Source organism: Camelina sativa, chromosome 4 (assembly GCF_030686135.1).
Source record: "Camelina sativa cultivar CO46 ecotype springtype chromosome 4, ASM3068613v1".
Taxonomy (NCBI): domain Eukaryota; kingdom Viridiplantae; phylum Streptophyta; class Magnoliopsida; order Brassicales; family Brassicaceae; genus Camelina; species Camelina sativa.
This window is the reverse complement of record NC_141883.1, coordinates 27068562-27091688: the sequence shown is the minus strand read 5'-3', so window position 1 is coordinate 27091688 and position 23127 is coordinate 27068562. Positions and strand designations below refer to the sequence as shown.

The 23127-nt window shown below is 37.0% G+C and overlaps 6 protein-coding genes across 20 annotated transcripts; 1 reads left to right on the top strand and 5 right to left on the bottom strand.

The window, feature by feature from the left end:
- Positions 1-1740: 1740 nt before the first annotated feature.
- Positions 1741-7392, bottom strand: LOC104782056 (BTB/POZ domain-containing protein FBL11). Of its 12 annotated transcripts, none has more exons than XM_087511593.1 (20): positions 7079-7351; positions 6936-6986; positions 6715-6835; positions 6475-6616; positions 6293-6383; positions 6080-6168; positions 5884-6003; positions 5666-5728; positions 5423-5459; positions 5184-5335; positions 4397-4880; positions 3996-4256; positions 3764-3909; positions 3293-3640; positions 2957-3200; positions 2811-2866; positions 2587-2667; positions 2397-2441; positions 2255-2323; positions 1741-2120 (listed from the first exon to the last, which is right to left on the bottom strand). In XM_087511593.1, exons 8-20 carry the CDS (start codon positions 5711-5713, stop codon positions 1959-1961), a joined length of 2133 nt encoding a protein of 710 aa, XP_087367719.1. In that variant the 5' UTR covers positions 5714-5728; positions 5884-6003; positions 6080-6168; positions 6293-6383; positions 6475-6616; positions 6715-6835; positions 6936-6986; positions 7079-7351; the 3' UTR covers positions 1741-1958. The 12 variants fall into 12 exon arrangements, with proteins under 12 accessions (XP_087367719.1, XP_010505178.2, XP_010505173.2 ...); XM_010506876.3 differs by having other exon boundaries at positions 2255-2352; positions 5898-6003; positions 6334-6383; XM_010506871.3 differs by having other exon boundaries at positions 5898-6003; positions 6334-6383.
- LOC104782053 (protein GLUTELIN PRECURSOR ACCUMULATION 3) lies at positions 7040-12685 on the top strand. 4 transcript variants are annotated; one of them, XR_766971.3, is made up of 18 exons: positions 7089-7631; positions 7717-7814; positions 8350-8491; positions 8587-8615; positions 8720-8816; positions 8901-8956; positions 9044-9151; positions 9534-9590; positions 9701-9792; positions 9925-10009; positions 10174-10326; positions 10711-10793; positions 10892-11065; positions 11145-11260; positions 11625-11709; positions 12065-12166; positions 12286-12308; positions 12387-12685. XR_766971.3 is itself a non-coding variant. In XM_010506868.3 (17 exons), the coding sequence occupies exons 1-16, from the start codon at positions 7570-7572 to the stop codon at positions 12119-12121; spliced, it is 1494 nt and encodes a 497-aa protein (XP_010505170.1). In that variant the 5' UTR covers positions 7040-7569; the 3' UTR covers positions 12122-12166; positions 12286-12685. The 4 variants fall into 4 exon arrangements, 2 of the variants coding, with proteins under 2 accessions (XP_010505170.1, XP_010505171.1); XR_766972.3 differs by having other exon boundaries at positions 7413-7631; positions 12246-12308; XM_010506868.3 differs by having other exon boundaries at positions 7040-7631; positions 12286-12685.
- LOC104782054 (uncharacterized) lies at positions 12162-13233 on the bottom strand. Its single transcript, XM_010506870.3, has 4 exons — positions 12943-13233; positions 12674-12784; positions 12496-12576; positions 12162-12393 (listed from the first exon to the last, which is right to left on the bottom strand). The coding sequence occupies exons 1-4, from the start codon at positions 13141-13143 to the stop codon at positions 12319-12321; spliced, it is 468 nt and encodes a 155-aa protein (XP_010505172.1). The 5' UTR covers positions 13144-13233; the 3' UTR covers positions 12162-12318.
- Positions 13234-13539: 306 nt separating this feature from the next.
- Positions 13540-17983, bottom strand: LOC104782048 (serine/threonine-protein kinase KIPK2). The gene is made up of 3 exons (XM_010506862.3): positions 17605-17983; positions 14670-16862; positions 13540-14571 (listed from the first exon to the last, which is right to left on the bottom strand). The coding sequence occupies exons 2-3, from the start codon at positions 16706-16708 to the stop codon at positions 13707-13709; spliced, it is 2904 nt and encodes a 967-aa protein (XP_010505164.1). The 5' UTR covers positions 16709-16862; positions 17605-17983; the 3' UTR covers positions 13540-13706.
- A 309-nt stretch (positions 17984-18292) lies between these two features.
- Positions 18293-20191, bottom strand: LOC104782049 (GLABROUS1 enhancer-binding protein-like 3). The gene is made up of 4 exons (XM_010506864.3): positions 19678-20191; positions 19302-19589; positions 19089-19190; positions 18293-18992 (listed from the first exon to the last, which is right to left on the bottom strand). The coding sequence occupies exons 1-4, from the start codon at positions 19864-19866 to the stop codon at positions 18489-18491; spliced, it is 1083 nt and encodes a 360-aa protein (XP_010505166.1). The 5' UTR covers positions 19867-20191; the 3' UTR covers positions 18293-18488.
- Positions 20192-20257: 66 nt separating this feature from the next.
- Positions 20258-22114, bottom strand: LOC104782050 (CASP-like protein 4A3). The gene is given in 4 exon segments (XM_010506865.3): positions 20258-20634; positions 21096-21231; positions 21472-21535; positions 21538-22114. Coding segments are annotated over 4 exon segments (846 nt in total). The 5' UTR covers positions 21989-22114; the 3' UTR covers positions 20258-20439.
- Between the last annotated feature and the right edge of the window lie 1013 nt (positions 22115-23127).

Genomic DNA, 23127 nt, shown 5'->3' with positions numbered 1-23127 from the left:
AATAAAAATTATTAAATTTTATATCTGCATTCGTAATTATAAACATTTATATGTTGTTAATATAACTTAAATAAATATATTTTTCTTACTTTTTTATAATTTATAATTTTTTTTTATTTTTCTAACATATATTTTTACATAATTTATATATATATATATATAATGTTTTATGTCGTAAACGTCTAAACTGTCTAAAAACTGTCTAGACCCCGACTAAGCGTTCTAGGCACTAGACGCTGGATCACAGCCCAGATCCTGCTAACGCTTTCTTGAACACTGCCTATGATGAATTTTATTATTATTATATTTTTATTCATAGTGTTTATTTCTTTATATATCCTAATAAATGAGCAGAGAGCGTCATTAATTTATGATTTTTATATATATGGACGGTTTACATGACTTTATCATACGTTAAAACAGTGCACATTTCATCATATTTTGACCTGGCAAAAAACTCAAAACTTTCACTGCACGTTATATATACACGTACAAGAATAACAATAATATAATTCCCCACCCCAATAATAAACAGATGTCGATTACGTTATTCTTGAATAACTATGATCAGATCCATCATAATATACTCCACAAAAATGGATCCTTAACTAAAGGAAAGATGTCCACAAAAATGGTAAGTACTACGAGAAGATCCCAATAAAAAAGCTGTCCATATTAGATATTAATTTGTCCCCAATGGCCAACTATATAAAATTGACTTCAACGTTAATTACTTTGTTGTTTTATATTTACTCTGTCCCAAAAAGATTGATGTTTAGAAGTTTTTACACATTTTAAGAAAACAATAACTATTGAGTTTAAATACTCTCTGTCCCTAAAAGATTGATATTTAGAATCTTTTACACATTTTAAGAAAACAATGATTACTGAGTTATTTTTTTTTCTTTGAATAAAGAGGTATTATTAATTTTAACCCAATACAATTCAAAATTTTAAATATTTTCAATGATTACTTCTTGAAGTTTACAAAACATCAATTTTTATGGGACAAAAAAATATCTCAAAACATCAATCTTTGTGGTACAGAGGGAGTATATTTTTTCTTTGACTAAAGAGATATTATTTAATTTTAAACCAATAACAATTCAAAAATTTAAATATTTTCAATGATTACTTCTTGAAGTTTACAAAATATTAACTTTAATTAATTCAAAATTGTAGAAAAATATCCCAAAACATCAATCTTTGTGGGAGAGAGGGAGTATTTGAAATAAAAACCTAGGCTGAAAACAAATTAATTAAGAACTGCTAAATTGTCAAACATCTTACAAAATCAGCACAAAATCTAAATAAATAGTCAACTCCTGGGATCCTTTAATATAGTACTCCCTTTGTCCCTAAAAGATTGATGTTTAGAATCTTTTACACATTTTAAGAAAACAATGATTAATGAGTTTAAATATATTTTTTCCTTTGACTAAAAAGATATTATTTAATTTTAAACCAATAACAATTCAAAATTTTAAATATATACAATGATTACTTCTTGAAGTTTACAAAACATCAATCTTAGTGGGACAAAAAAAATATCTCAAAACATCAATCTTTGTGGGATAGAGGGAGTATCTCATAGCCTAGAAAGTAAAAAGTTTTTACAAAAAACTAAACACTGTAATAATCAATTTCTTTACTGATTTTGTAATCAGCATTTTAATTTCACCATCGACTTGAATGGGAGCATCAATAAAAACAAACCTACTTTTTGGAATATAATTTTCGTTTGTTCTTTTAGTATTCACTATTATTAACACGTTTGATGTGAGATCAACCACAATTAATACAGGATGGTCAAGTTGCATCATGTAATTCAATCTACAACTACACCGAAAGTGAATTCTAAATCGTAGTTGAGTTCCAAACAAAAATCTTTCAGCTACATCAATAAAATCTAAACCAACTAAAACACACATCATAAAGTGTAGTGTAGTAGAGAGGGATCAAAGTCTTTGTTTGATAAGCGTTTTAGTGTAGTTTTGGCCATTCCATAGCATAACCAGCGTCTCTCTATGCACAGGAGCCAAGACTCTTCCCAGTGCGCATCTCTCAGACTTGCATCTACTGATCTTCACTATGCTTAGGAAGTGACTTCCTTCTTCCTCCTGCCACTCCAAAAAATTATCGACGATTATGACCAAAAATGTATCTTAATCTAGCTACAAAGAAGGTCGTATTACATATGGTGTTCCCTAGCTAATGATTAAAACTTGCTTAGGTGTTCTCTGTTATTACTTACCTCTGGGGCATCGAAGCCGCCTTCCTTTGCATCACACATGTCCAGAGATACCAGCCGAAGCATTGGAAACTGCGATAAAAATTAAGCAAAAAAATCTCCTATCATATAAAAAGTTAAGGTATGGAGAGTGCCCGAAATTTACCTTCAAAGTAGCATCAAGAAGGAAGCTTTTTTGTATTCCAGAGCCCTTCAAAAAGAAAAAGAAAACAGGAATATGGAAACTGCTGATACTTGATAATGCTTGACACATCAGAGAGTTTTTCTAGTTCTTTTCTAGCTGAGGGAGATGTGACATAGTACGAAAAAGAATGGATATATGAAAGAGAACTCACGTTGTGGCGAAGCAAAAGGTCTTCGAGAGCAATGCAACCATAGAGAGAAGTGACACCATTATCTGTTATACTTCCACATTCCTACCACCCAAACATGGTTAACGTAGTTATAAAAGTGAGTTACTGTTCTTCTAAAAGTTTCCGGTTAGTTCATCATGATACCTTAAGATACAATCTTAAGGATTACTAAAAGATTACTAATAAGCTAAAGGGTCCAAACAAACCTCTAGATGAAGAGAAATCATTCCCGGCCATCCACCTGAGATGATAGGTTGGCAATCTGATAGATATATATCAACACAAGAGGTGAACAAAATTAAGAGATTATGAGGTTAGATGACTTGGTTCCCTAGGAAAGTATAGTTTGTACCTGAATTTAAGTGTAAACATCCTACTAATGAAAGCTCTGTCACGTTCGGACAGCTTTGTGTGAGAATAAATAAATCATCACTGGTCATCCAACGAGTTACCCTCTCAAGCCTTAATTTTCTCAGGCTCGGCATAGAGAACTTGAAACTTTGAATGGATATGTCACCAAAACAATAGGACAAAGCTAACTCTTGCAGGTGCTTCAGTGATGTCAGGATACTTGCCAAGGCAGAATCAGAGATTTCCTGTCAAACCAAAAATAAGTTAAAATGGGAAAAAGATCAGAGATTCACTATCTTTCAATAACACTCTTCAAAATTCAAAGAATCAGAACTACCTGAAAATAGAGGACGATAGACTCTAGCAAAGGACAAGCTGAAGAAAGAAGCTTTAAAGCATCTTCACCTAAGGAAGCACCCAAACCCACACTTATAGCTCGTAGGAACGAAACTGCGGGTCTCAAAGACTCAAGAGAGAAATAAGAAAACCCCCAACCAATCTCAAGCTCCTCCAATCCACTTCCCTTGCTTAAACTTTTAAACACCTCATGAGCAGAAAACAACGGAAAGGAATAGTCAGCTCTCCCGTCACCCTGTAACTGAAGCAGATTTTTGCATCCCCTGGCTTTGAGGCTTTTTAGATTAGGATTTCTGCTAATTACACGAACAAGAGCCATCCAAGATATCTGTAAAAATCACCACGCGTTAGAGGGGCTGACGCATTATGGATTACTGAATCAGAGCATCACTTGAATGTGGCTAAGTCCTGTGGAAGTAAGATATGCCATACTAGTGAATGAATGACTGACCGTGGTATTTGAGATATCAAGTGCTTCCAAGGAAGAGCCGGGGAATTCACATAGCACACTGTCTGAAACTTTTGTATCCCTTAAGCAAAGACTCTTCATTTTCTGTGTCTGACTTATCAAGTTAAAAAGCGATGTCTCAGTAATTCCTGAAAATGTAACACTAAAATTATGTAAGAGCCCATGATCTTTTACATTAAAGAGAGACTGAAATAGAAAAGAAAAAAATACACACCCTCGCATTTACTCATGTGCAACATCTGAAGCTTGGGTGCTAATGAATTTGAATCCATATGCTCATTGGTCATAGAAATACTAGCGCATAGTGCCAAAATCGAATTCTCCGAAAAAGAGGTATAGCAAACTATGAGAGAGCATAAGTACTTACACCTCTGTATAACATATGCTATACATGCATCTGAGAGTAGTGCACACCCTTTTATGTTCAGGTAACATAACGAATCACATAGTCTAGAGATGCTCTGTAGACCCATATCTGTAGCAATGCAAAATGGAGACATCAGCTACGAACACATAGTTAGCTACCTTTAAGTTAGTTAGGATCTGGATTGGGATCTGGATTGTCAAACAATTGGGAGTGTAAGAAAGTAGCCAAAAACAAACAAAAAGACTAACCACATATATCACTTCTACCCTCCAGCGTTAGTCTTGTGATATTAGAGAGCGAACAATGACCTCGGCCAGAGTAAAACAACGATGCTTGAATCGGTATTATAGGAGCGATATCAACTGTTAAGTCAACTTCAGTGAGCTGGCGAAAATTCTGGAGAAGTTCAAGCACTGTGAACACCTTGATGTTTAAGAGATAAGCAGCTCTCAGTTTTCTTAATGATGGGAATGACTTAGAGAAGCACTTGATCACAAATTTATAGTTAAGCCTCTGACACTTGGACATATCTATCTCTTTCAGCGATTCGAAAGACAAAATTGGTAAAGTTCCATAAGATAAATGTTCTCGATTTCTTTCATCGTCTTCAGGATTCTTTAGGAAACTTTTCAAACTCTTTCTCCACCTGAGATTTGAGAAATACGAGTTAGGAAGTACTGACAGTAGCAGACTGGCTTCGTTTAACTGCCGGCATCCTGACAGGTCCAATATCTGAATGAGGGAACAAAGGCATAATTAGAAAGGACGACATAAAACTTTCGAGGACTTAGCGATTCATCAAATTGAATCAAAGACATCCAATGTCTAAATAAATGAAGACAGGACTTAAAATTAGGTGTCTTCGCAATGAAAAAATTGGATACTTTAGAAAGGCTTTTAATTATAACCCTGTACATAAATGAACTTTATAAGATGGCCAACACAAATACTAAATTCTAGCAAAACGTGAAATACAATTCCTGACACAACTATAAAACTCAAATCAAGGAAGAAAATTCATTCAAGGGTAGATACCTCAGTGTATTCAGTCAGGCGAAGTCTAAGATCAGCAGGAGGGCTATCTGTTAGACTATCGACTAAGTATGTGGATGGGATTTTTTTTAGTTTAATCACCGATTCCAAGCTTTGATCAACAAACTTTGAGAAACCATGAGACTTGCTTCTTCCTGAAATATGGAAACAAACTAAACTAAATGAATTTCTGCTATATTCTCAAGTTGGAGAGATATCACACACATCTTTCATAACATTACCTGCAATAAACGACAGTGGTAAGAGACTAAAACGGACCTGCAATATAATTTACCAACAAACAAGAAAACCTAAAGTGAGAACCATAGTTCCATAGAGCACATATATATATAGAATGCGCAAAATAAAAAGAACTCCAAGGAGAAATTATTTGTAATCCAAATTTGTCCCAAGTAAAGTACTTATAAAAAATTCCCTAACATGGTCGATCATTTACAGAACATCAGTTACACCATTTTTTAAACCTTTTTCACGTAGGTAGGGGATACTGACTTTAGATACACATGTGTCATTCCTTTTTCCTTTTGCTGTGGAATATAAGCCATTTGACCGCAAAAAAAAAAGGATAAGATGAATATGCGATTCGACACCGGATATCCGCATCATATATAGTTCACAAAATATGGATATATGTTTTTTTTGGTATTGTATTGTTAAATTCATCTCTGCATTGGTGACAGACCTTCTAAAGGTTACCTGTTCCATCAAGTTGACTGTGTTATCATGCCTACTCTCCGAAAAGCCAGACATTCTTCTCTCGGCATCAAGCCAAAGAAGAAGTGCATCAGCAAGATGCATCTCACTGTCAGAGTTAAGTCAAAGGTGAGAATCTTAGGGTATGTTTGCACTGATAAGATAGAAAATGGGCACAAACACACCTGTGTACAGTCAGGTGAGGATGTTTAATGCAAGAGATCAACAACTCATATGGAACACTTCCAAAATACTCATCAGATTTTACCAACATCTGCAGAAGACATAAGGATCCGTTATTAGCTACCAAATTGGAAGAAGTTAAGATCTTTTAGACATAAGATCATCATTTTCTATCATACATCCTACATATCATTGAAAGGAGTACACAAGCGTACCCAACTAGGAAGGATAGATGGGAAGAGTGAGTGGTACATACGAAATTCTTTGCAAGATAGGCCGCACAGAGATCTGGCAAAAAATCTCCAGCTGTAAAAAGCATCACCAAAAGAATCATGATTTAGAAAAATTTAACTAAATTTAACAAACTATAAGAGATTTCTCGCAAGATTATTCTAACCATGCTCGAGACCAAAACTCCACATCTGAATAAGGTCAGACAAATCTAATTTAGGTGATGCAGGATCATTCGATGATACCAACACTGAAATCCAGGTTTTGCATATAGAGAGAAGCCTCTCCACCCCAAAATAGAGTGCAGCCTATATTTCAACATTCAGAGTTTCAATAATTAAGCATGTTACAACTTACAAGAGAAACAAAGAGAGCAGATGATTGATACAAAAAAAAAAAAGCTAACCTCAAATAGAGGCAAGAAACTAGTGGATGTAACATCTATGGCGTAACCATACAAACACATGACAAGGTTCAAGAAAGTCTCTAGGTTCCAATCTACAGAGATATGATCGAGACCTGATTCACTGTTACACAAAATCCAAATTTCAATCAGTTTTATCATCCCTTTGATTGATTACTAATACATACACCAAAGTAGAAGCAAGCTGATACATATATATATACCTGAAGCTTCCGCTTAGTAGGCCTTGGAAATACGATGATTCCTCAATGAGCCTACAGTAGAAAACGAAAGAATCAATAAACCAAAACCTAACCAACGCAAAATTGGGGGATGAGGAAGTTAGTATATGATCACTTCCACTTGCCTAGTTCGATGAACTCGAATTTTTACACTTGCGTAAGCGAGTATCTCTGACAAGTCCCAAGATACAATTTCAGAAGCTGAGATTGAAATCACTTGACTCGGAGGAGCAGAAGAGGAAGAAGATGCGTCTTCATGTTGAAGACAATGATCCTTCTTCAGAACGAGGATTACGAATTCGTCGAGTGAGCTTAGTGCCATTATTGTTCTCTTCTCTGCAACAAACACAAAAAAAAAAGATAATTTGCGAAATTAGAAAACTCCTCTCTCCGCTTTCAAAACCTAAACAAATCATCATCACCAAAATTTTAATTACCAGAATAAACCGGACAATCCTCAACTAAACCGGAACCAAATTATTGGTTTAATGAATAAAAACTCCGAACAAGAGTCTTTGTGTTGTGTAGTTTCCTCCTCCTCCTCCTCCTCCTACCTACGATCGATCTGCAACATAATTCAAACGGATCCGTGAGGTTTCGTTATCATCGGCTCGAGATGCATCACTGGGTTCAAGCTTCTTCTTCCGATTTCAGTGGAACTCCTCCACAGCCACGGAGGTTAATTTTTTTGAATCTTCTTCTCTCTACTACTAATCGTGCCCTCGATTTAAAATTCAGCTGAGTTTGTTGGTGTTTGAATCAGTGGGCATACAGCTGTCAATGTCGGGAAGTCCATGGTGGTGGTGTTCGGAGGTCTCGTCGATAAGAAATTTCTCAATGACATAACTGTTTATGATATTGGTATTATCATCATCATCATCATCATCATCATCATCATCATCATCATCATCCCTTTGTTTTGGCTTCTCGATTGCTTCTGTTTTTTTAGAAAGCTTTGCTTACTTACTCTCCTTCTTTTCAAAGGAAGATGCTTTTTTTTTTTTGGTTATTATTAAGAGTTATTGTCATTGGTTGCGTTACTTGTGATGACTAGTGTTAGCTTGGTTGGGGTGCTGCTCCATCAAAGATGGTTTTTTTTTTTATCACTTAAGAAATTAGCAAAACATAGAAAGCTAAAAAACTTCACATTAGGTTCTTGGATTAGGTGTTGTAGATAGAAAAAAATGGATATTGTCTTACCAGTTTTGCTTGTTTTTGTTTAGTACTTCATATTCGTATTCTCCTTTTTGAGTATCAGTAGAATTGGTTTATATATGGCCTTTGAGTGTAGGTGGTTATACTTATATATATCAGTGTATGGTTTTCCCATTAGCGTCATTAATCATGTTAAGATTGGTTGTTCTTATGATTGTTTGTTCTGTATCCTGTCGACTAGAGAACAAACTTTGGTTTGAGCCAGAATGTACTGGCAGCGAGTCAGAAGAAGGACAAGTGGGTCCTACACCGCGTGCATTTCATGTTGCCATCACTATTGATTGCAATATGTTCATCTTTGGTGGACGTTCTGGTGGCAAGAGGTACCTCACTGGTATATTTTTTAGTTATAGCGGCTTTACATTCTATTTTTTTCACTGACCTTATAAATTGCTTGTTTTCTATAAATCAAATTCAGGTTGGGAGACTTTTGGGTTCTAGATACAGGTATGTATGTAATGTTGTGTGAGACCTGCCTAGGAATTTTTAGCACTATGCTTTGACACTTCTATGATATCCTTATTCATGATAGCTGCTAACATTTGCTGCAGATATATGGCAGTGGTCTGAGCTGACTAGCTTTGGTGACTTACCTACACCTCGTGATTTTGCTGCCGCTGCTGCTATTGGGAACCAAAAAATCGTTTTGTAAGTATCAAACTTTAGACGTCATCATTAGGTATATTTTTTTAATTTTTCTGCCTGCATAGCTAAATCTAAGATCGTTGGCAGGTGTGGCGGCTGGGATGGCAAAAAGTGGTTGTCAGATGTATATGTTATGGATACAAGTAAATCTTAATTTCTCTCTTCTAGTTTCAGTTTTGCAATAAACTCTATTATTTGCTGATAATGCTTACTTTCTTGGTATCCACCAGTGTCCCTTGAATGGATGGAGCTTTCGGTTTTGGGTTCATTGCCACCTCCTAGATGTGGCCATACGGCCACCATGGTTGAGAAACGGTTACTTGTTTTCGGTGGCCGAGGTAGACTACACCAAAACTTTGTAGATTCTCTTTGTTGGCTTCTGAATTCACCTTGATCCAGTCCTTAATTATGTTGAGATGTTTGGTATATTGTTACTCAAGTTTCGCCCCCTTTATTCTACTGAACACCGAAACTGATAAGTGTGATTGCTCAAGAAGCAGAATCCTGAAAGATATAAAGCCAAATGTTAATTTGCTATTCCGCCTGTCACTCTTCAAACAATGTTATAGGATTTTGATGTGTTTGATCTGGTATATGTATTGTAGAAACTCTCTTCCAACCCTAAAGGATTGGTCATGATCACAGTCTGTTTGGCTAGAGTCGATAAAAAGAAAACTGAAAGTATGGTGTGTGATATGGTTAATTGGTTATCATTGGCAGGAGGTGGTGGCCCAATCATGGGTGATCTGTGGGCTTTGAAGGGTCTGATAGATGAAGGTTCATCCTTGATTTCTTAAATATTCATTGAATCTAGTAGGCTATCTCTTAGTTTGTCTTATTTTCTGTTTATTGATCATATTGTGGTTTACCTTTGTTGTGGAAGAAAGAGCGTGAAACCCCTGGATGGACCCAACTAAAGCTTCCTGGTCAAGCACCATCATCTCGATGTGGTCATACAGTTACATCTGGAGGGCATTATGTATGTCTTTTCAGCTCATATTTGCTCCTTGTTATCTATATCTGTAATCAATATGTTAACTCATTTTTTTTGGTATTGGGATGGATGCGTTCGTGACCTACACCACTCACATCACGAATTTCGTTTATGCAGCTTCTGTTATTTGGAGGACATGGAACTGGTGGATGGCTAAGTCGTTATGATGTCTATTATAATGACACTATAATTTTGGACAGAGGTAGATTTTAGCTCACTCGTCCCATTAAATCGCTTAAAAATCACGGAAATACAATAGTAAAATCTACTGAGATGATTAATTGTGATTTATTTTATCATTTTCTTCTGTGCAGTTTTTATATGCTTTGTTATCGTTTCTGCTAAAGTTTTATTTTCGCATTCCAGTAACCGCTCAGTGGAAGCGCTTACCAATAAGCAATGAGCCTCCTCCTCCTCGAGCTTACCATACCATGACTTGTATTGGGGCTCGTCATCTTCTAATTGGTGGTTTTGATGGAAAATTGACCTTCGGTGATCTCTGGTGGTTGGTGCCCGAAGGTATTTTATTCTTATTTGTACTACTGATGTTTTACCTCCCAAAGCTTGGCACCTTAGTTATCATTCTGTTTACAGGGATCATCAATATTATCTTTGGATAGATTTTATATATTGAAATAGTATCGATAGACGAACCAATCATGGTGTTGGTCATAAATTATGGCAATTAGATCCATTTCAGTTTCTAGCATTCTCTTTTATTTATTTATCAAAGTCTGTTTTGGAAGTTATGAAGTTTTATTCATCTGTTTAAATTTTAGTGAACTCTGAAAATGTTCTTACTGTGTTTGATGAAAAAATTGTATGTTTAAACTCTAGATAAAGTCCTAATTCAAAACTTCTACGTTTCCAGCACAACTTCACCCTATTTTTTGCTTTTGTCAGATGATCCGATAGCCAATAGGTCATCTGTACCTCAAGTTAAAAATCCTCCTGAAATCAAGGAGTCAGAGAGAGAATTGGATAAGGTAAACTGGAGTTCCTACATATCATTTTATGTGTTTCTTGCCAATGCAGAAATTAGCGTTTCAGCTTGTTTAAACAATTGAGAGTCTGTTCACCGCAGGAAAGGGGACAAGAGGGATTCAGTATTGTTGATTTGCAAAAGAAAATGGGAATATCTGTTTCATCAGGGCTGCGTTTTCAAATTCCCGAGGAGTCAGAAGATCAAGAATTAGTTGAATTAGGATCAAGATTAATCGAGGGAGATGTAGTTGATGATCGGGTCTTCATGATTGAGGTGATCTTTCCTTTCTCATTTTCAGGATGACGGATGTATGATTGTCTTATCCTGTACTAAAATGCTTCTCAATGAAAAGATGGCAGCTCAAGCACTTCGGCAGCATTGGAAAGAGTCCACTCCAATAACTTTACAACTAAAAGAGCTTGGTTCCTTACTTCGAGATTATCAGCGACTGGTTACGCGAAAACACATGTGAGTTCTTTCTTATCCTTGCCAATTATTTTGGATTTTGGTTCTTGTTTACTTGGATTATCTTTGTATGTCGATTCAGATGGTTGTTCCCCTGGAATCACCACATGACAGTAAAATGATTTAGATAAGTCCTATGAGAGTTTAGGAGTGACATATCATCTTTGTTTCTTGAATATGCCCTTGAGACTTATTAATCCAGTGAAATTATTGATGCTGATTCATTTTTTAAGCTTGTGAAATTCTCGCGATAACTAGAAAGTATTGTTTTGTACCCCTTCTGAAAACTATTACATGCTATGAAATTTTGTTTTTTCTTCTTCCTTTCCTTCACACATATTTGTTTCTCATCGCGGGTGTGTCTCAGAGCACAGAACAGCTTAACATCTACTGACTTTGGCCTCCCCGGAACGAAGACCTTTACGTTTTATCATATCAAAAGTTCGTCCGAGGTAAATACCGTGTGATTTTCTCCTGTTGTTAGCTCTAATGAACGTTTTAAACCAATCAATCAATGTGTTGCATCATCATAGTGACCCTTATATACGAATCTAACCTTACATCACATCGTGCTCTGAGCCTTAATTGTCTATTTTTAAGTTGATTTTCGCATATGTACTCTTTATCTCTACTTTTCTTAGTTTTCACTGTCATGTTACCACTGTGATGCATATCAGCATTGAACTATATGCATTACTCTTATCTCTTCCTTAGTTTCGTCTACAACTTTTATGCATCTTAACAAACACGTCAGGTTCATTATTTTCACATGCGTTCTGACACGTTTAATTCGATTGCTACTCTCAGTTGCGGATTAACGATATCCCGAAATTGCTGGAAGAATACAAAACCCTTCTAATCTGATTGAGGAGCCGCAACAAAACTCACTAGGAGCAAAATCATCTTTAGGTATGAATTTCTTAAAGCCCTGAGGCAAACCTTTTTTCTTTTCCATTACATTCTTTTACATGTTTTCTCACTTTTATAGAGGAATTTAAATACATACATGATGCCAAAACCTCAAACAGGCAAACAGGTTTCCATGTAAAAGGTAAAATCCATTATCGCAAGGACCCAACAGTCTGGTTGATCTCATCCAGCTTCTTCACCCTTACTCTTTCACTTTCAGCCAGTAGCTGCCAAGAAGATCACCGAGATTACGATCAGTATTTCAAGTGCAATCCTTATAGCTAAAAGTCTTAGAGAATCAGATCTGTGATAGGGTACGATTGATTTACCTCCATTAAGATTGAAACAAGGTGAGCTTTCTCTTTGTTCTTTTCGTCAAAAGCCTCCAGTACCTCTTTGTATTCCTTCTCCTATCATATATTTATCATCTGGTGTGACTATTGATGAACATAAAAGAGTTGTAGAGGTAAAAAGAAGCAGGATTGTTAATAAAGACTTATATAAAACCTTCTTCTGGCAGCTCTGAGACAAAGATTTGATATCCCGATTTGCCATTTCAATTTTCTTTCTTACCATCCCCACTTCCTTCCTCATTGGATCTCCCATGATTTCTAGCCCCTTTGAGACAATGTTGGTGTTGTTAAATATGGATATATGATTACATAGAAAGTGAGTAGCGTTCATATGCATTTTTGAAGAGTATGTTTTCGATTAGTGTTAATAGCTCATGTTGAAGAGTATTGTTTCTATTGATGTTAATAGCTTGTTGGACTTACTTCTAATGTCTGGGTCAAGCTTCTTGTGGCTTCCTCTGCAAACCCAAGTCGCTGTTGAATCTTGTCCTTAACCGCCATCTTCTTCCTCTCAATCTCTTCTTCTCGGGCTTGAAACTTTCGCCATATCTCTTCTTCTTGGTGCTCGTCCATTGGTAGCTTACTTTTGGTCGAAGTTGTAGCTACTGAGTTGTTCGTATTCATGTTCTTGTTGTTCCTTTGGTCGGTTTATCTTGTCTCCTCCAAACATTTCAACCCTATTTATCTACTTGCAGTGTTTTTGTTTTCTTTCTTTTTATGGGCTTTTGCTTTTGCTTCAACCTTCTTAAAGGAGATTGCTTTGCCGTGACACCATTCCAAACCAAAGCAAATCCCGCCAAATGAAAAGTAAAGAAAAAGGTTATTCTTTAAATTCCTTAAAGAATAGTAGGCACTCGGTTGAGGACATTAAAGGATGGGACTGGGCTGTATTCACCAACTTGGGTGGGATTTTATAACTCTTAACCAATTGCACGAACAAACTTTATTCCTGAGCTATGTCAATGAATTAATGATGCTATTATTGGTTCGAATTTGTCTGTTTCATACTAGAAACTTGAATGAAATGAAGGAAAACACTGTTTCCAAATCATCTCTTACTACTGTTTACGATTCCAGTTCAGATTCTTAATCAATATGGTAAAACTTTACCTATGAGACTTAGAATAGATAATAGCTTAACCAGAAAAGTTTCCTGTCTGCTTAGACCTTAATGTCTTTCCTATATTCTAAAACAACTGGAACTCGAGATGGTCTCCGATGGCTTTACATTCAAGATACCTATTATTTCCTTCAGGAAAAGTCACTTCTGTTGCACCATTATCATAGATATCTGGCAGCTCAGGCGGTATGGCACATCGAATGAGAGCCCAATTCAATCCTTCAAAGAAGGGATGTCTTTTGATCTCTGCAGCTCCTTTCACTGACCCGAGACGACTCTCTGGATCTTTCACCAGCAGCTTTCTGATCAACTCCTTTGCCTGGAAGCTCACGAGAGGGCTGTCAGGAAACTTAAGGCTCTGGTATACAACATTAGACAGTGTCTCCTCATTGTCGTAACCTTTGAAAGGCGTCTTCCCATATAAAAGCTCATAGAGAAGGACCCCGAATGTCCACCAGTCTACTGCAGCACCATGTCCTTCTCCTTTGATGATCTCTGGGGCCAAGTACTCGTGCGTTCCAACAAACGAATTTGATCTTGCTTCGGTTGGTTCAGCCACAAGCTGAGGCAATGACCTGAACTGCTGGGTCAAAAGATCAGGTCTTTTCGTTTTTCTTTGTTTTGGGTTTCTAGCTTGGGTTGATAAGAGCCTAGGACTGAAACATGGGACCCGACACGATGGCTCAATACATAGAGGTTGTATGCAATTAGAAGTGTTGTATGGACCCGACATCCTTGCGAGATCTTTCTCAGGTGGAGAAGTTGATCTGAGAAGAGTCGGGTTCACTGCACATCTGAGTGAGAGGTCAAAATCTGTAAGCATGATGTGACCATCTTCTCGGACGAGAATGTTCTCTGGTTTCAAATCTCGGTATATAACACCAAGCATGTGTAAGTACTCCAGCGCAAGGAGGATTTCTGCTACATAGAACCTGTGAACAATATCATCAGTTTCACTGTATATTACCACTGAATTTGCTAACAAGAAGTACAAATTCATAACAACAATGTGACTGAAATGTAAACTTACCTAGCTGCGGGTTCGGAGAAACACCTGCTGAGCTGTTTCTGCCTCAGGACATGAAGATCACCACCAGGACAATACTCCATCACCAGACATGATAAATTATCTGAAGTAAATTGCGCATACAAGGTAGGCAGAAAAGGATGGTCCAACATTTTAAGGATTGCCCGTTCTGCTTGTGCCCTTGGTGTCTTTTTCCTTCGGGCCAAGAATTCGTTGTCCATGACCTTTATGGCAAACAGGCAGTTTGTACCAACCAGCTCGGCAAGATAGACTGTTCCGATATCTCCACAACCTAGCTTTTTCAAAAGGTTGAAATGTCTGAGTCCTAAAGAGCCGTATTGCAACTTAACATGCTTAATTGCTTCCCATCTCACATCCATAGACATGTGAGGTTTATTTCCACAGCTAAACCTGCTCAGATTGCTCTCCTCACTCATGCTTGTGCTGCTGCTATAATCCCCTAGGCTATTCTTTGAGCTCAACGAGAATTCAAACTTTTCGCTGGAAGTTGGATTCTCTCTTATCTGTTCATCTGCATCACCTTTTCCACTGTAATTGCTTGGAGAGACTTCTTGTTTCATGACAATGACAGCTTCACCACTATCACAAACCTCACAAGAATCAGAGGAATCCTTGTTGGGATCCTTATTACACTTCACAATGCGAATGAGACGCGTGCTTGCGAGTGATTCTTGATCTGCTTCTATACTGACATCTTTTGAGAAAGATCTCAAATCGTTTGAGCATTTCTCAGTGCTGTCAGTATCTGTAAGCAGGTGGTTTTCAGAGCTGGTGCTCTTTACCGCACAGTGGCATTTCTGGCACAAAACTTGACTTCCATTAGGCTCTACTAAGGAAGTATCAACTTTCTCGACCATTTTCGTAGCAGAAGCTACAGCGATTCTTAACTTCCTTTTAAGCAAAATCCTCCTTTTCGGCCGCGATTTGGGACGAGGGATATTGTTTGTTACCTTGCTTACCAATTTTCTGTCCTCAGTTCCTGAACTAGGTGCATTACCAAAATTTCCATTTAGCTCTGAGATCAGAACTGTTGGCTCACTTTTCAGTCTAGCTGATGAGACGATGCTCTTGTCTAGCTCTTCAGCATAAACTTTGCTGCCAGAACACGACGGTAGCGAGGTAACATGTTTGTCTATTTCTACCAAACTATCTTCAATAACAACATGAGGAGGATATGAAGCATTTTCTTCTATCTGTAACTCATAATCTCCACTACCAGAACTAAGAGAAGATCCAGATTTGTGTGATTTCAGCAATAACGAAGTTTCCGACACTTGACATCCCACTGTCTTTAATCCTGATCTGTTTCCACTTACAGGGAGAATTATTTCAGCCTGAGATGGTTCAGATATGGAGTCAGAAGGCTCCGTCTCAAGGGCATCAAACCGCTGAGGTACACTCTGGGAGGAGCTGGGTATATCGTCTACCGGCGTCAAAGATATTTCAACCAAGCTTTTACCCTTGTCCACAGGAAGCCCAGACCTGCCAGCAGATTCATTCAAAACTTGTCTATAAAGACTCTTTATCCTGTCTGCTTCAGAAACCCTCGGTGATGCAGCTGCAGATTTTGATAACCGTTTTTGGGCAGCCATTTCTGATGCCTTGGAGATGCAAAGATCTCTCAGAGCCTGCTTCAGTGATATTGAATCAGAGGGGCCAACTCTTGGTGATCGAGGCGTTCCCATGGGAAAGGGCTTTTTCGTAGCGCCTTTTTTCGAAGGGCTTGTGCTCCTGCTCGTACCAGCACTTGTGCACCTGCTTGTACCAGCACTTGCGCTCGTCTCAAGATGATGGAAAGAAGAGCCCATCATTCTTCTAGGTGATGGTTTTATAGTTATAGACTGGAAAAGCTGATCAATGTCATACTCCATAGAACCTTGGTACCCTGACTTCAGTGCAGGACGCTGCTCTATATCGTTACTTGATCCCAAAGGTGGCATACAATATCTGCTAGAATGTTTGGCCAACCTGACCACATCCTTCTCCTCAACAATTTCACAAGCACCCACGAATGATCCCATGGCAATAACTTACTTTACAACAGTGGACAGCTCCTCATTCCGATATCATTCCAAGACTTCAGAAACCGTTGCTACTTAAATCACGAGCTTGTTTTGGAAAGACCGTGAGAGACTCATCTTCCTTGATTCATCTTAAAGATCCGAGTACAACAACCTGCAACAATCACAATCCCCTGTATCTAATGAGAAACAGGCCTTCTGGACTATCAAAGAGCAATATGTCTATTGAATAAAGGAAAGTAGAAAAGAAGATGTAACAGAGACATGAAATGATGAACAAACACAACAAAGTAAGGAGCTTTAAAGGGAAACAACAGATTTTAAAAAGGATATGAACAGTGAAAGGTCATTATAGTTAAGTCTTATAGACTCAAATGATGAACCCTACACAAGTACAGATAGACACTTTAGACTTTTAATTAACAAAAAGATCACATTTTTGTAGGGAACCCCAAACTTTTAATAGAAAGAAACTCATCAAAACCACAAGACAGGTTCAAGTCACTTCTAATGAACAAAATAAGCAAAACACTAACCAAACCCAACAAGAGATTAGCAAATTCAAACCCCATTATATGTGAAATCAAAGCAAGAAGTTCTAGCACTTTCGATCCCAGATCTCATGAAGCTAACATAAACGAAAATGATAAGTGATTCACATCAAAGCTGTCAAATCATCAAGAGATTTATAAGGGAATCACATCAAATCCAAAAAGATTGAAAGCTCAAATCCCACAGGACAATACACAAGCTCAGTGTCCAGAAACAATAGATGCAGAAAAAAAAAAGAAAAAAAAAAAAAAAGGAAACTTGAAATCACCCTGAGGGTCCCCAAATCTCATCAAAAGCAACAAACAAAGATCGAAAAATGCAGAAGCAAGAGAACAGAGGCGTACCAAATAACAACATTAGGAGGCAAAAACAGGTTCTAGAGTTCCAGTGCTCATAGAGAATCCCCAAAAGAACCCTAAAGAGCCTAAAGGTCAGAGCTTTGAAGAGAATCCACAGAGGTAGAGCTAGAGATAGAAAGAGAGAGAGAGAGAGTGAGAAGAAAAAAAAAATTCTTTAAATTTGTCGGGGATTTTGGTGTTTAGTGTAATGATAAAGTTGAAATGTGAAGGTGTAGGCCCTCTCCTAAAAGCATATATTTGCGGGTCTCTTTGTCAAAATTTTACGTCTAAATAAATTCTTTCTCTCTTTTTTCTTTTCGTCTTCATTACATTTCACATCAATCTCTTTTATTTTAACCGTATAACCAAATAAATTTGTTTCTTTAGATCCTATGGTCTTCGTTGAGAGTATAGTACTAAAAAAATATCTATGATAAGGTAAGAGAAGTAATGGCATGTGGCAAAATGCGAATCTTGGATTTAAGTGTTTGTGTCTTCTTCTTCTTCTTTCTCGAATGTGACACCAAAAAAAAAAATATATATATATATATTTAGTAGGCCTAAAGGATCGTTATTTAAGCCTATAGCCCAAAACGAATATGATATAGTAAAGTTCTAAATGTTACTATGATGAGCTGAATGAAGAGATAACAGTGAGAATCGCAAGTGTTCAGGGTTGTTGAGTCATTCCAAAAAAGAAACAAAAAGGATACTCGATATAACAAGTTACACAAACACACACACCATAAGACAAAAGGAGCCACAACCCTTTTAACATAAGCTAAAATAACCGTTCAAATGATGGCTTAAACACAAACCAAAGCAAGAGTACAAGGAACCCTCAAAACATCGAAATCATTCTAAAAGCGGAAATTTTTCTTCCTTTCAGATTAAGGAGAAACTCCTACTCCTGCGTTTGCAAACTTTGCCATGAAATTAAATTTCTTGATACTCAATTTCATCTCCTGAACAAGCAATGCTTTCCACTCGTCGATTAGCTCTTTTCTTCTTTCAGCTCCAACGTTTTCCAAATTCTGACGCAGCAATTTTTGTTGATACTTACTACAGTTTTGATAGAATGTATCCGCCTCAAGTATCTCCAGCAGAACACCCAACTCACCCACACCATCTTCTTCACTCTTATCTTTCTCACCATTTTTAGCTAAACTTTGAAACGATATCACAGACTCAAGTGTATCCTCCATAACACCTAACTCATCCACACCATCTTCTTCAATCATCTCTTGCTCACCATTATCATCAATCTCGTTACTCACCTGCTCTTGCTCAGCACAAGGCACATCCTTATCCTCTTGCTCAGCACAAGGCACATCCTTATCCTCTTGCTCCGCACAAGGCACATCCTTATCCTCTTGCTCCGCACAAGGCACGTCCTTACTCAAAACAAGAAACCAAGATCAATAATTCATTAAGCATTAGTAAAATACAAGTTTTGAGGTTGTTGGTAGAAACAGAACAAACACACTCACCTTGGCTTGGTCCAATTTCTCTTTCTCACCATTATCAATTTCTACACTCACCCGCTCTTGCTCCGCACAAGGCACATTCTCTTGCTCCCCAGAAGGAACATCCTTATTCAGAACAAGATCATTAAAAGTCATTACACATTAGTAACACAACTTTATTTTCTGAGATAGTAGCAAAGGAGATTGGTGGTAGAAACAGAACGAACACATACTCACCTTAGCTTGGTCCATATCCTCATTAGAAACAACATGTTCTGTTTCACTTTTGGCCCAAATCATCATTGACAATTTGAAGATTTCATCATCATCAGTATCAGTAAAAGAAACATCTTTCCCATCGTTAGATCTCCCCTGATTATATATAAACTTTCTCTTCAACCTCTTGACCTTATCAATGAACTGCTTCGAAAACTTCGCTTCTACATTATCTTTTATATAACGGTACAAGGCAGCCCAGTCGGATATGTAGCTCGATTTCGTTTCCATTTCATAGTCCACTATACCCTATTTCACACACACACACAACAGTAAAATAAAAGAAGAATATAAAGTAGTAGACACAACCTGAGCCAACAGAGGAGAGTTTACTAACCCCGAGAATGACAAGCTCATCGTTTTTAGACCAATTCATCTTTGAAGCAGAGGAAGGTTTCAATGTAGTTGTTGTCGTCGTCGTCTTCAGTTGCTTTCTCGTCCTGTGCGTCGCCTCGACGTCATCGGCACGTTTCGAGTCATCCGAGCTTGAGTTGCTATGATCACCAAATCTCTTCGTAGCAACCATTCTTGATCGGTGAACAAAAGATCGAAACTTTGGTGTGAGAAAACTAAAAACCCTAGCTTTGTCTCAAACTGAGAATTGAGTCTCTCTATCTCTCTATTTAAAAACCCCTCATCAGAAACGAAGCAAAGCACAAAACTTTTTCTTTATTGTTCGGCGACGATTGATGTTTTCCAGGCGAGGAGAAGTCGGAGAGTCCAAAACAGAAAATGACTAAACAACCCTTTACCCGTTCACAAATCACAACCAAACCCTTGAAAATTACATTTTATTTTATTCGACATTGTGCCCTTCTTGAGGTCTCATGACATATACAATCGAGAACATTGTGCTCTGGTCTTTGATTAGTTGGCTAAGATATGTTCAGGTTTTAGTAACCTTTGACAACAACAACAACAACAAAAAGGTTTTATGCCTAACCTCAAAGATTACAAAGTTTTTGGAAACGTTTAGTCTACAAAAATTCAATAATATTATAACAATAATTACAATGCTAAGATATATATTGATCTTTTTATTATTATTATACATTCACACAAGGGAGTGTGGACAGCTATACAAAAAGAAGTTGGAGGATCAGAGAGGGTCTTGGTTAAAGAGGTTATAACCTGAAATGAGGGAACTGAAAGCAAAGGCAAGGAAGGCCAAGAACGACATAGCAATCGAGGCACTCGCCATCTCAGTGAATTGGTCTTTTCCCCAGTTTGAAACCCAATCATCTACGCGAGTCACTGCTGCTGTTGATGCAGACATAAGCAGATATGCAAGTACCTAATAGCACAACACAAAAAAAGCTCTTCAGAACAAACCTTTCATATTCATAATTCGATCTGCGTTTATGTAAGGTTTTGAAATGTTTTGCAGTAGACTTAAGAGAGCTTGCGATTATTCAAAAATAACCTTTAGAGATTTCAATTATGTAATGAAGAGAGTAGTCTGGTCAAACAAATATGGCAGACACTTTCACTCATGTTTTTCTCAACTCTAAGTTGTATGAGTGTAACAGTATTGGACTTTAACCAAAAAGTGTTTTTCTTTGACTCACAGGAGACAAGGTCATACCAGCTGAAAGTGCTAGTCAAAGTATCAGGACTTATCTATAACCAAGTCTTCTCATCACCGAAATGCAACCAAGTTGATTATACAAGAAGGAAAGTAACAAAGGAATACCATAGAGAGAGTACAAGATAAGGCTCTTTAGAATGGTGAGTGATAGTAAGCTAATGACTTGCCTGATCTATGATGAACTCAAACAGAGGTCGAAGGTGGTGGCTGATCAAGTGCTTCTCTTTGACAAGATGGTACGCTAAGTCACATGCTTGGAAACTAGCATAAATAAAAGCAACCACGTTCACAGATAGACAAAACCTGCCACCAGATACCAGAAGGTAACACATAGATATCAGTATAGTCTCAAAATCAAATCATAATAGTTCAACCAAAACATAAGACTTGGATCACACAAACTGCTTATAAAATACCAAACACTAGTGATTCAGCTTGAACATTTTGAACCCCTAAACCCTAAAACTAAACCCTGAACCTAGATTCAAGAAACATCACCATCTAAACAAGAGAAGAAGCACAAACACAACAGAGTCATCATACCTGTACTCCTTGTAACGGTCGAAAGAATCACCACTCCAACCTTGAGTTCTATCAGCAGCCATGAGAACGAGATCAAAGCCAACACAACCTCACTTAACCGAAACCCTAAAGCTGAATACTTTACAACCTCTTCCCTCCTAGACCTTCTCAAGATAGCCGAAACAGCTCCAGATCGTTGCCCACTACTTCTCCCAGAACCAACTCTCGCACTCTTCCTCGTCGTCACCACTTCTTTAACAGAGCGATTGTGATTGTGAACCACCACAATCGGAGATGGGGTCTCCTCAATCTTCAAATGATTCTGGTCTCTCCTACTCTCGGGTTTACGTTTCTCATCTTCCTTCTCCGATTCACTGGAATGATCAAGAGAATGTGGCGGCGATGGAGACGAAGAGAAGTGACCAGTGGAGTTATCGAAAGCTACTATAGCCATTGAAGTATCAGACGGAGGTGGAGATTTCACCGTCGAAATTGAAGACGGAGACATCGACGGTGTCGTCTTAGTCGGAGATCTCATCGGAAAAAATCAAACCTTTTTGAAAAACGAGTTTGAGGATTTTAACAAAGCAAAAAAAATCGAATTTAGGAAAAAATAAAAAGCGTGAAATTGAAGCGAAAAAGGAACAAAACAAAAGTGGAAAAGTCATTATGAGAATCAAACAAAGCTAGAGAAGACTTTGCAAGATTCTTTTGTCTACTTGCCCCCCTATGGTTTGTGTCTTTTTAGTATACTGCCCCATTACTTTTTAATTTTGACAATTAATACCTATAGTTTTTGGATGTATGCTGCTTTTGTAGTCTTGTTTTTTAATATTCTGCCCCTAAAGTTTTGATTTTTCTATTTGTGCCCCCTTGATTTTGACTCTAGCTAATAAATGGCTTGGTCGGAATTTGATTTAATGTTAGCTTCGTTGATGCATTCGCAGTCGTTATAAAATACATTATAAAGACATTTCATTAATCTCATACATCATTAAAATGATAATTGTGTTGAATATATTTTGATCTATCTATACTATTAAAAAAGGGAAACATTTTTAATAAAAAGACTTAAAGTTAGACATTATTACAATGAAATGCCACTTAAAACAGAACAAAGATATGTATATCATGTATCCAAACAAATTGATATTAATAGGAGCCAAACAGATTGATATAAGTGGTATTAGCCGAACCAAAAAAAAAATCATACCAAATCGGGTGCAATTAAGATGGGTTCTAAATCAGTTTCCAAACAGATCACAGTCCAATAATAACAATTACCTAATATTTATGAAAATTAAATTTATTACCATACAAATCGGACACTTCAATTCGGAATTATATATATATATTTACATATTTAACTTGGTAATATATTTAGATATATTTCTGGAAACAACAATTTATTATATAAGGAATTGAATTGGTCAAACACCTAATTTGATAGTATAAATGACGTGGTTAATTAAAGAAAGTAAATATAGGATCATCAAAAATGGAAATAGATAACATTAGATTTTCAAATTTCTTTTAAAACTTTACAATATTTTTTATGAAAATAAAACAATAATTAATAATAAGAAAATAAATAATGAAACAACTAAAAAAAGAGTATGCACTTTTATATTGATTTCAAACTGATTAATAAGAAGAAAATATTTAAATTATAGGTAA